At 31.7% G+C, this 12,043-nt stretch overlaps 1 protein-coding gene across 1 annotated transcript; it reads right to left on the bottom strand.

The window, feature by feature from the left end:
• Positions 1-9,029: 9,029 nt before the first annotated feature.
• LOC104246821 (protein gar2-like) lies at positions 9,030-10,393 on the bottom strand. The gene has a single exon (XM_009802708.2). It carries the CDS (start codon positions 10,214-10,216, stop codon positions 9,248-9,250), a length of 969 nt encoding a protein of 322 aa, XP_009801010.1. The 5' UTR covers positions 10,217-10,393; the 3' UTR covers positions 9,030-9,247.
• Positions 10,394-12,043: the final 1,650 nt, after the last annotated feature.

Raw genomic sequence — 12,043 nt, 5'->3', positions numbered from 1 at the left:
ACAACATTAAAATTAAACTAACAACATTAATTAAATTTCAATTTAAATCTAACAATATTAAAACTAAACTAACAATTTCACATGAACAAACTGAAAAATTAACAAAACGATGAACGTGAACGAAACAAGAATCAAACATTTACCGATTTTAGATTTGAGAATATCAAAACAAAATACGGACAAAAGTGAAACTCAAAACCCACTAACCGGATCGAAACGACGAAGAACTTGAATGAGAACAAATTTGTCCGGAAACGATTATCGCACCAAGACTGCCAACGTCCTAACGGATCTTGACTTCAACGATAAACTCACCTTCCTTTGAATCTTGACGAACTCAAAACAACAAACGACGACCTCGACGGATTGAAACTGAAGATCGACGAGCAGCAGTTGTTTGTGGTTGAGCAGTGGCAGCCATGGATGCTGAACGAAGCTGGACGAAGCAGCAGCATCAAGCAGCAACAACACGGACGAAACCAAGGCAACAGCAACGTGATGGAGTAGCAGCGGGCAGCATGGTCGTCGAGCAGCAGCAGCCATGGTGAACTGCATGAAGCTGAGACTGGAAAGGAAGAAGCAACAGCGATGGTGGACGCAGTTGTTGCTGTTGCTGCGTCGCCGAGCTGGAGGTCGTTTGGGACGTGAACGCTTGGGTTTTGCTCGAGGTCGACGAGGAAGCTGAAGAGGTGAAGGAGGCTGTCATGGGGTTTCGCTTGAAGCTAGGGTTTGGAGGAGTAGAAGAAGAAGAAGACGCAACAAGGGGGTGGTCGTTTGGACGTGAAAGAGAAGGTGGTGGAAGGTTGTTGGTGTTGCTGCCATGGACATCGATATGGAGCTCGAAGGTGGTTGTTGCCATGGATGTCGATATGGTTTCGACGAGGAAGGAGGCTGGGCGAGATGGAGCTCGAAGGTGTGTGTGTGTGTGCGTGTGTGTGTGTATCGACGTGGGGGGGGGGAAGGGCAGCAGCCATGGCTGGTTTTTTTGGGAGTGTTGGAGAAGAAGAAGGAGAGGGTGGGGGCGGATAGGTTTTTGGTTTAGGTTTAGGGTTTTTTTGTTTTGTTTTTTGTGAAATGTAAGATAATAGGGGTGTTGGGTATTTATGGACTGGGTCAACCCGGTTTGAAATGGACCGGGTCGTATGGATGGTTGGATATTCTTTTAGGCCTGTGACTTGAATTTGAAGAAGAGACCAATTCCGATTTTCTTTATATTTTTTGTTCTCTTTTCTTCTTTTATTTTTCTAAAACTAAATTCTAAAAATCCTTAAATTATTATATAGAACTAAATTAATTTATAAAAGCGCAGATTAATTTCCAATAACAATTAACACATAATTATGTAATAATTAAGTATAAAATTGTACAATTGGACATTAAATGCTAAAAATGCAAACGATGCACATTTTTTGAAATTTTCATTTTTGTAAAACAAACTTAATTACTAACAATTGTAGGATTAAATCCTAAATGCAAATGCGACATATTTTTGTATTTTTTATTAATTTAACAAATAAACATGCATAGACAAATACAAATGATTATCCAAAAATGTCACAAAAATTCTCAAAATTGCTCACCAAGGAAAATCGTTTTATTTTGTATTTTTGGGAGTAATTCTTTCATAGGGCAAAAATCACGCGCTTACAGTACTTTATTATTTTGGCTCGTCTACCTTTGTTTATATGGCTTATTGTTATTCAGGTCATGACCTTAATGGTCCAGGCTTAGTTTTTCAGATGTTGTGCTGCCCGATCTATTGGGCACCCAGTTTAGTTAGTTAGTATGTTTAGTGGCTAACTCGATCAAACACAGTATCGAGTGCCAGTCGTGCCTCCCCAAGTTTGGGGCGTGACAGAAAGGAATGTGTTGTGTAAGCTGCTTCTGCAAGCTGTTGTGTATGATGCTACTATACCAGATATGGATAATCTTCTACTGAGAGTAATGTTTATCCATAACAGAATACTAAAAGGATAAGCTCATTGTACCAGGTATAGATAATCTTCTACTGGGGTAATGTTTATCCATAACAGAGTACTGAAAGAATAAGTTCATTGTACCCGGTATTGATAATCTTCTTCCGGGGGTAATGTTTATCCATAACGGAGTATCGAAAGGATAAACTTATTATACCCGGTATGGATAATCTTCTACCGGGAGTAATGTTTATCCATAACCGGGTACCGAAGTGATAAGCTTCTTCAGGAGGCTTATTTCCAATAGAGTACTAAATTGATAAACATATTTACAGCGGATTCCCATATGGATAAGCTTCTTCAGGAAGCTTATTTACAACGAAGTACTAAATGACCATTCATAATATAATATATTTATAACACTTTTATTAAATTTGATTTTTAGCCATTAATTTTATTAAATCGCTCTTGGACAATGGTTTTTAAAGTACTACCCGATTAGAAGGCAAAGTCCCCACCCTTATTCAATGTTGTTGATTAAGGAGAATGAAGAGAAAGGGGTAGGTAATGGCTTTTATGGCTTTGTTACTGATCATAGGAACTAATCAGAAGTGTTGTTGAGTATTTTTCATCTTATATTTAATGCATGAATATTTGAGATTGTTCCCTAGCTATATGTGTTGTTCTCCACACCTTACAGATTTGAGTATGATAACTCTATTTAATGACATTTGAGCATTGACTTAGGTGGGTCAGTTTATTTGACTTTGACATGTCAAATAAATCAACAGTGATTGTGAAAGTAGTACGTAGTAGTAATTGGTGTTCCAGTGAGTGAGGTCACGTGGTTGACTGTGATGCATTTGGACTTGAAAAATGGCTCAACAATGCGAATTCTGTGTTTGTTTCTTTCTGCATATCTAATTCTGATAGCAATTTAGTCTATGGGTTCAGACTAGTCTCTTGTTTCATTAATTGGTTGTAGTATTGGTGTTGACTTGCACTACAAAAAATAATCTACTCGCATGTTTTGCATACAAGCTTTAATGGCTATAAGTGACATATATTATTCGTTTAATTTGTCACTTTTATGGTTAAATTACTTAATTTTGATGTTAATATTCAATGCTAACCAAAGATTTAACACTTGAAAGTTGAAACAGGAAGATAACTCTAAAAGATAAAAGACACGAGTCCACGCTGTACTTCTTTTTTCTTTTGCTTTGTTCCATTAATCCGTCCTGCAAAGTGATTTTCTCAAACACAACAATAACGACTAAACGTATGTTTCAAGTTCAATTTTGAACGAAGATGAAGCAAAAGGGCTAAAACGTTCATATTATTCTTACACTTCTTTTCTTGCAGGGGGAATAGAAATGCCAGAAATTCACATAATACCACCTCAAAGAATTCAAATGCGAAGAGGAGATGTATATATATATTTTGCTTTTGGCCAAATACATAGGCAACCCTCTAAATTTAGAGTCAATTACTCAAATGGTCACTCAACTATTCCAAATTATCTTCTAAAGTCATTTTTATTTCGTTTGTAATAATAAAGTCACTAAATTATGCCTATTGCATTCAGAAGGTCACTCAATTAGATATTTCAAATTTTGGATTGCTAATTACGTATTTTACCCTCTAAATTATAAACATTTATCTTCTTTTTATTTATTTTTTGAACTTTTTAGTATTAACAATAAAAATTCAAAAATTTATTTACACAATCCAGAATGAAAGAAAATAAATGATGTAAAATATATATTCCATGCACATAATATAAAAATAATTATTTAAATAAAAGTATTTTTATAATATACATTATATATTCTTGAAAATTATGCTCAATTATATTATTATATTTCTACCAACTTTCTGACGACACAAAGTTATGTCACCGGAAAGCAGAGGGACTAACTGTATAGGATAAAAATGCTATGTTAAGTCATGCATGGAATATATTTGGACTAATAGATGGATGGAGGGTAAATGTAAATTATTTACCAAACAATAGGGGTAGTTTAGGCCCTTTTCCGTTTATGTATTTGGCCTTTGCTTTTAATAGACCGGAGGTCTTTATAACGGAATTAGAATTTTTTTTTTTTGGTTTCCCCCGTGTCCGGTACCCATATTGGGGTCTGACAAAATCCGGATTCGCACTGGGAAGTCCCACATTGAGATTTGAGAGTAAAACGCTCCCTAACAAAGGCGACTCCAAACTCAGGGACTCGAATCCGAGACCTGTGGTTAAGGATGAAGGAGTACTTACCACAATCCTTGTTGGTACGGAATTAGAATCTTATACCTAGATAGATTATGATGTATTTCGATTATGATTTGTAATTCCTATAATCATAAATATCGCAAGAACATAGACTAGAATAATTGTTGATGTTGATACATTCAAAATCAAGGGACAACTAAAACGTCAACATTTTAACCTCATTTTCCTTCAAAATACTGTACATCTGTGACGAGCATAAACTATAGTAACAACCACCGACACTAGCACTGTAAGGTCATGATTATCATGTTAAAATGAAGGGAAAAAAAAGTCTTTTTGAATGAACAAGTACATTTGGGCTGTGACACTTGGAATTTATAAACACCAAACGACTCAAATCATTGCATCCACCTCCATTGATGCATAATTTAAGCTCATTCTAATCCGCCATTTACTCCCTAATCTAATCATAATAATATATTCTCTGTCTTAGGCCAAAATAAACGAAGACAAAAAAAAAATCTATACTATATTAAAAGCATGAAAGCCCTTAACGAAATGTCGTTCGCCTTTTTTACCTTCTAAAAATAAAGTTCATAGTAGACAAAATAGTCATTTAATTATTTCCCTAACATTTTGGACTTTGAAATCAACTAAAAATTTATTTATTAAATACTTCCTTATTTTAACTACATACAAAATCCTAAATATGAGGACTCTTCCTAAATCCTTCTAAGTTTCCTAGTTTGTTTTTTAGCCATGCTAGGAACCGTTAGGCACTTTTTTTCCAAGCCTTTGCCCTTTTTGTTTTGATAGAAATAATTTAATCATTCTTGGTCTCTAACCTTAGATAGTTAACTATAATAAACTTCTATATTTGTCCAAATCCCCATCACGCATATTTATTTTTCAAGTCTTTAACCTTTTTGTTTTGTTATAAATAGTTTAAATTATGCTTGAACTTAAATAGTTTAGTATAATAAAATTTCATCTTTGGTCAAATCCAAATTATACATAATTTTTACATCTTTTTAGTCTATTTTTGTCAGACTTATCGGCTAATTTGGTAACCAAAAGCGAAAAATAGGCAAAATAATTTTTTTAGCAAATTTTTATTTTGAATTTTGGTTTCTTCTCTCTCTGTTTATTGAAATGGAACGTTAACATTTTGATAGATTTAATTAAAACCGTCCCAAAATATTGGGGTAACTGTACATATCATCATTAAAGCATTAAAATCTATATCTATCTATCTATCTATCTATCTATCTATTTATCTATCTATACTATAGTAAAAGCATAAAGGTACTTAGCGAAATGTTATTCGCTTATTTTACCCGTTAAAAAAAGATTTTATACTAGACAAAAGTCATTTAATTATTTTTCTAATTTAAGGATTTTAAGATCACCTAAAATTTTATTATTATATTTTTCGTAATTAAACTAGGTAGGAAGGGACTTTAAAATCTGATAACACTTTTACCTTATATAGATTTCCTTATTTAAAGGGTATTAATATAGAGTTGTATTAAACTGTTCCTACGAGAATCCTAACTATGCAAAACGTGAGTTAGAAATTACGAACTCTCAAAACATATGATTTTTCTTACTATTTAAAAATCAAATTATTATTGGAAAAAATATAATTATTGTCAAATGTTTAAAAATTAGAATAAGCTAATATTTAGAATTTAAATTAATTAAAACTAACTTATTTCTTTTAATGTTGAGAACAAATAATTAATTTATTGAGTTAACTAATTAGCAAATCCAATTCAATCATTTTACAAATTTATCATATAAGAAAAGTTATTTGATAAATTGACAAAACACTTAATTTATTTTTATAAGAAGAGTATCGATGGTGAAAGAAATCATAAAATTAGTAAAATCAATTATAGTATAAAATTCAAATTCAAATCGGTAAAAGTACAAATTAGCAATAAGATAAAATTGTAGAAGACAACCAGATTATAAATAAATTGTCATTTGTTTCTTTCTTGCATTTAGTCTAATAAATAAAAGCATCTCGCTAAATATTGATACTAAATTTTTTCTTGTAAAATATTAGTTCAATATTAGTCATTCTTTAAACTTAACATTGTCACTATCAAATTTTAAGAAGATGTAATGCCAACTTTCTTTTATTTATTTTTAATTTGTGTTATTTTCAAATCTTTAAAGAAATTGTGATAAAAAATATTTTTATCTTTTATTTTCAGTATTAGGTCACATAAAAACAACAATTTTTATAAGTTTCGACATAAATCCGGGTAAATCACAATAAGGCTCTAAATAAAATTCCCTTCATTTGTTAAGCTAACTAATGGGAATAATATTTATTATTTTAAAAAAAATACTTAAATTTTATTTTATAAAATAAATTATCTAATAATGTGTATGTAATTTTTAAAATCTGTATATTTATTGATATAGGTAAACGCGCAAAGCGCGCATCCTAAGACTAGTAAAGAAAAGAAGAGAGAAAAGCTAAATGTAATATATTCAATGGATTTCCTTTATTTTTCATTTGGGTTTCCTCTAAAGAGTTGGATGGCAGTCGTTCCTACTTTACCCTACAACGTTAACTGTTGCCTAAATTAAAGTTTGTACAAATGTAATTATGCTACTTCCCCCCTGAAACAAAGCACAAAGTTCTCTTCAATATCTTAGTCGTTGCCTTCTTTTTATTTTTGAAATATTGACGATGTAGTACACATATGTACATTTTTAAAACTAACGAAGTAATTAAAAATGAAAATGATATCAAAAGTTTGATTAAAGTATTGTCTAGCTAGCTCTTTGGATGGATAATAATAAAAATAATATACCATCTAGCTGTAATAGCATGAAAATTAATCTTATAATAATACCAAAAAAGGTCTCATTTGGTGGCTAATTAATTTGTTCCATGAAAGGAATATTTGCAATCTATAAACAACCAACTTGTCACTTCTTTACCTAAGAAATAAATATAGTAGTATTATAATTTTTTTGGGTTGGATTATGGGGTTTGGGGGTGGGGTGGGGTGGGGGGTGGGGGTTCCTTGCCTAGTTTGAAAGGTGCCAAGTAATAGCAGTAGCTGGACCATAATGAAATTGTACCTCTAGGCTTCGACTTCATTACTCACATTTTGTGTACTGGTCCGTTAGATTGGGGTTGCGAATCTGCTAATTAATACTATATTATTAGATCGGCTTCATATTATCTATCTTTTATAATTTTACTCTTTAAAAAAATATTTAATAATTTTAATCAAATTATTATTTGTTAATTATCTCTATTTTAAGCGGAACAGTAAAGATTAGTTTGAAATACACTGCTTCTTGTTTATTTAAAACGCTGATTAGTTTCTCACAATTTACTTTAATAAAACGACTAATCTATAGGACCACATGGAATATTATAAATGTTTTTAGATTCTTGAATGACCTATATTTTATCTCTAGTAAGTAATAAATGTTTAGAAACGTGGAGAACAGGTCCAATATGTACTTCTTCGCATTAATTTTAAGTATACTTTTGGAGACTTTAGTAGTTAGTACATGAATCCACACAAATATGGTTGTCGACCGGCCGAAAACTAATTGTCATGATGATCTACTTGGTCATGACTTTCTAATATTTAAATAATAATATTGTCATATACTTAATGAGTTTATGTGATCTCAAATTATATTATTTCCTCCGTTTCAATTTAGATGACATGTTTTACTTATCGAAAGTCAACTTAACTAAACTTTGAAACTAAATTAAATTAGCTCAACTTAATATTTTAAAATTAAAATTAAATATTAAAAACTATGCTAAAAATACTATGAGTTGCAATTTTTTTCATGTGCATATGATAAAAGAATATATTTTAAAATTTTGGTCAAAACTTCATACTATTTGACTCGCGAAATATGTCATCTAAATTAAAACGGGAAGTAACTAAGGAATGCGTCGGAGTTTCTTCCCAACATTTGCAACCAACTTTTACCTTATCGAATACCAACGGAAAATGTTTGGTTGGGAAATTGGAAAGATAGATTGAAACATTCTTTAAAAAAGTCATGCTTTAAAAACGTCTCATCTTTTTTTGGTTAATGCAGGGTGAAACTACGAAAAAATTCACATAATTATGTCATAACTTTGATTTGTTTCGAAGACCAATTAACGTTAGAGGCAATTGGCCGAAAATTCCCAAACTTAAGAAAGAAATAATAATAGCCAGCGTATAAAACATTTCAAAACTAATACGGTGAAACTCTCTGGTCACTTTTACATGCTAAGAGGCTGTCTTTGTTTGGGATGATTTACTTAATGATAGTTTTAAAAAAAATATATATATAGTTATTTAGGTTCTTACATACGACCATTGTAGTCAAGTTCACTCACAAAATTACAAGGAGTAATCAAAGCTCAAGAATTATGAGTAAACAGTAGAACATAAAAAGTTATAGTTGTCAAGAATTTTTATTATAAGAGGGCTCCAGGATTTCTAGTACATTGATGCACCACTAAAAGAAAAAAAAAAAAATATATATATATATATATATATATATATATATTAAGTGGGAACTAATCCCTATTCCTCTTGGTAATTAACTCAACCTTCAATCACGTGCACCATTCAACCTTCTTGAAGCATAAGTGCCAACAGTAAATATTATACAAATTTTAGAAAATATGTACATAAAAATCTAATTCTGCGAAGAGATCATGGGTTCACATGCCCCATATTTTTGCCTATAAATTCGCCCCTACTTGTATGAACCGAGAGTTTATCGAAAATAATCTCTCCACCTGTACAAAGTAGAGTTAAGATTTGCGTATACATTATGTTTCTGGCCCTCGTGAAAATACACCGGGTATGTTGTTATTAAGTATTACACAAACAAGGTCATGTAAGAATATATTTTTTCCGCTGAATACTTTATCCACAATATGAATGATGTAAATACACAAAAAAAATGAAACTGTAAGCACCCTCTATGCTTTCTCTCTTATCTTTTAACAATTTCTCCAGAGAGAAATATATAACAAACTATTTTTCCAGAGGAAAATGATCAAATGAGTAACAAATTCAGCAAAAAATAATAATAATCACATTCTGAAGTATTAACGGCGACTCATAGACATAGAATTAGCAACACTTTTTGAAACAGAATCTCGCATTGATGCATTAAAACCTAAGCAACCCAATAAACCCTGTTTGTATGGCAAATATGTTTTCTTCTTCATCTCTTCTGAAACTGCCCTGTTCATTGTATAATGCAATTCATGAGCCGAAACTGGTCCTTTTTTTCTCGATCTAACACTGTCTGTTGACCTAAAGCTGGAATTTTTCACATCTTCTTGATGACTCTTCTTCAATAATTCGTACTTATTTAATTGTTCTGCACTACTTGCTCGACCTTCTGAAGAACTTCTGAATAGAAACAAGTCTTTGAGTTTCCATTTTTTGGACCAGAGTGAGATCATTGAAGAAACTGAAGAAGTTGAAGAGGAGGAAGAAGAAGATGACGATGATGAAACAGAGGCTGACTTTTTTGGGTTTTGTTGATTGTTTTCTTGATCATATAATAAATCAGAAACTCTAAATGGTGATAATGATCTTGTTCCTTTTTCCCTTGAACTTGAAGAGTTTTCCAAATTCTGATTGTCCTCTGTTTGACTCTGTTTTTGTAAAGCTGCAGCGTCAAAATCTTTCTTTTTGTGTCGAGGCGAAAATGCTTCTTTGAACAATTTTTTTGGAGATTTTGGAGAATCAGTGTGTTTTCCGTCGTACTGAAACCGAGGTGGTGGTTTTAAAGGTTTGATTTTTCCACCATCAAAGAGTTCATCAGCTGCTGAAAAAGAAATCCTCTCTAATTGTCCACTGAAATCAAAAGCAAAATCGTCATCTTGAATTGGGTCAAAGTTAATTTCATCGTAAAGTGAGGAAATGCGGGTGGGACTAGCGGGTGCACTGTAGAACAAGGTGGCGACACGTGGAGGACTTGAAGGTGCACTCATGTAAGGAGTAGTGCAACCACTGTCGACGTTGAAATCCACCGCTGGAGATGGCATCATTACCTCTATCTCCATTTATACAACACTGTGTATAAGTGTTTGATGTTTTTTCTTATGGAGAAAAGAAGAGGAAATAGTGAAAGACTGTTGAGTTTCAGAAAATAGGGGAAGAGAAGAATGATATATAGATATACTTGGGAAAAAAAGGAAGGAGGAAGGAAAAGAGAGGAATTGACTCGAAGCTAATTGACAGAGGCATAGTCGCCTTTTCTTCTGTTTGTTTTTATGGATTTCTTTTTTGTTCTCTTATTCTATGTATTTTTGATCAAGACTCTTCAACAACTTCTAATGCAATGACAATTTTGCCCTTATTAGGATTTGTTAAATAGAGGACTTTTTAAGGGGTTTGATTGTCTATTTAGTTACAAAGGAAAGGTGAAATTAGAGGTAAGAATCCGAATATTTTGTGATTTTACCGTTTGATTTCCATTTAATAAGTTATGGTGTTTTTTCCTTTTGTTTGAATTTTAAATTAAAGGATAGTAAATTATGATGGAAAATATTACGGCTAAGTTAAAGTCAGCCATATACAGCTAATGCTCCTAATTATTAATCTTAAAGTGGATATCTAGGCTGACATACACATAATCTTTCTTTCTTTTTCTAAAGGGGGAAGAAAAATAAATAAAGGGACGATAATTAAAAAACAAAACAAGAAAAGAAATGTGAACAATGATTTAAATCTAGTTATCTTTTTTGTCACTGCAAGTCTAGTTGGTATTCTCTATTCTTCAGCATTATTATTGATATAGTATTAGTACTTTTTGGCCGAACTTTTCTTCTCCTATTAACCCTGACAAAAAGTACACTAATTTCTTTCCCTTGTTTGGTTAGATGTGAAATTTCTAATTTCTAATATTCTTTTCTTTGCAAATCATAAAATGTCTCTTTTCAAAATTTATTTATTTACTTTTTTCCCAATTCTTCAATGATTTCCTATCATGACAGTTACAGGAAATATCATGCAGATTGTAATCCCACCCCCCCAAAACAATAGTCAGATTTGCCCATTAAAGCACCAAATTTGCAGCTTTTTATTGGTAGATTGATTAGGAAATTATTTGTAAGGAGTCATTATAAATTTTTACATAAAATGGTGACACTTAATCTATTTAAATAAATAGAAAACTTTAGACTTTTATTTCTATAATTAAATAAAGACTTCTTTAAAAAAATTGTTTGGTATTATATTTCATTATTCATAACTCCAAGTAGTTGCATGAGTGTGTGAGCCACGTTGTGTGCGCCATAACGTATTATACTCTTCAAAAACTACGTTATTTGAATAATACAGAGCATGCAAATTGACTAAGAATGGATGGAATACTTCTGGTAGCATTAGTTGATAATATTTTCTTAAGCCACAAATAAATAAATAAACAATGTCCAATTTTGGAGTGCTTAGTTTAGTTGCGAAATTAGGTACACAAATTGGTCTACATTGCATATGCATGTCTCCATCAATTATAATATATTATTGTCTTACACATTTGCATTTTAGCTAAATAGACACTGAGTCTTATCAATAACATCTACCTACTCTATCAGTTACAAAGTTGGACGAGTTGAGTTATGATTCATTGTTTTGTTCTAATTGACCAAATCCGTCTTCACTCTAACAAAGTTTGGTAAAGTTATGACTCAATCTTTTATCAATTTTAACTCGTTTGGATTCGTTTAAATTTAGTTTAGCCCGTCTATTTGACACTCTGATATTATATTAAGCTGTCAAAAGATTGTAAAAAGAGTTAAATAATCCTCCTATAGGCTATGAACATTGAAGTCACGAATTTCTCAAAAGATTGTAAAAAGAGTTAAATAATCCTCCTATAGGCTATGAAC

The sequence above is a fragment of the Nicotiana sylvestris genome, chromosome 1 (genome assembly GCF_000393655.2).
Source record: "Nicotiana sylvestris chromosome 1, ASM39365v2, whole genome shotgun sequence".
NCBI lineage: Eukaryota > Viridiplantae > Streptophyta > Magnoliopsida > Solanales > Solanaceae > Nicotiana > Nicotiana sylvestris.
Note: the sequence above shows the minus strand (reverse complement) of the source record. Positions and strands in the feature narration are given on the sequence as shown.

Excerpts from the sequence above, each read along its gene's own strand:
- LOC104246821 (XM_009802708.2), bottom strand. The coding sequence starts at position 10,216 with ATGGAGATAGAGGTAATGATGCCATCTCCAGCGGTGGATTTCAACGTC.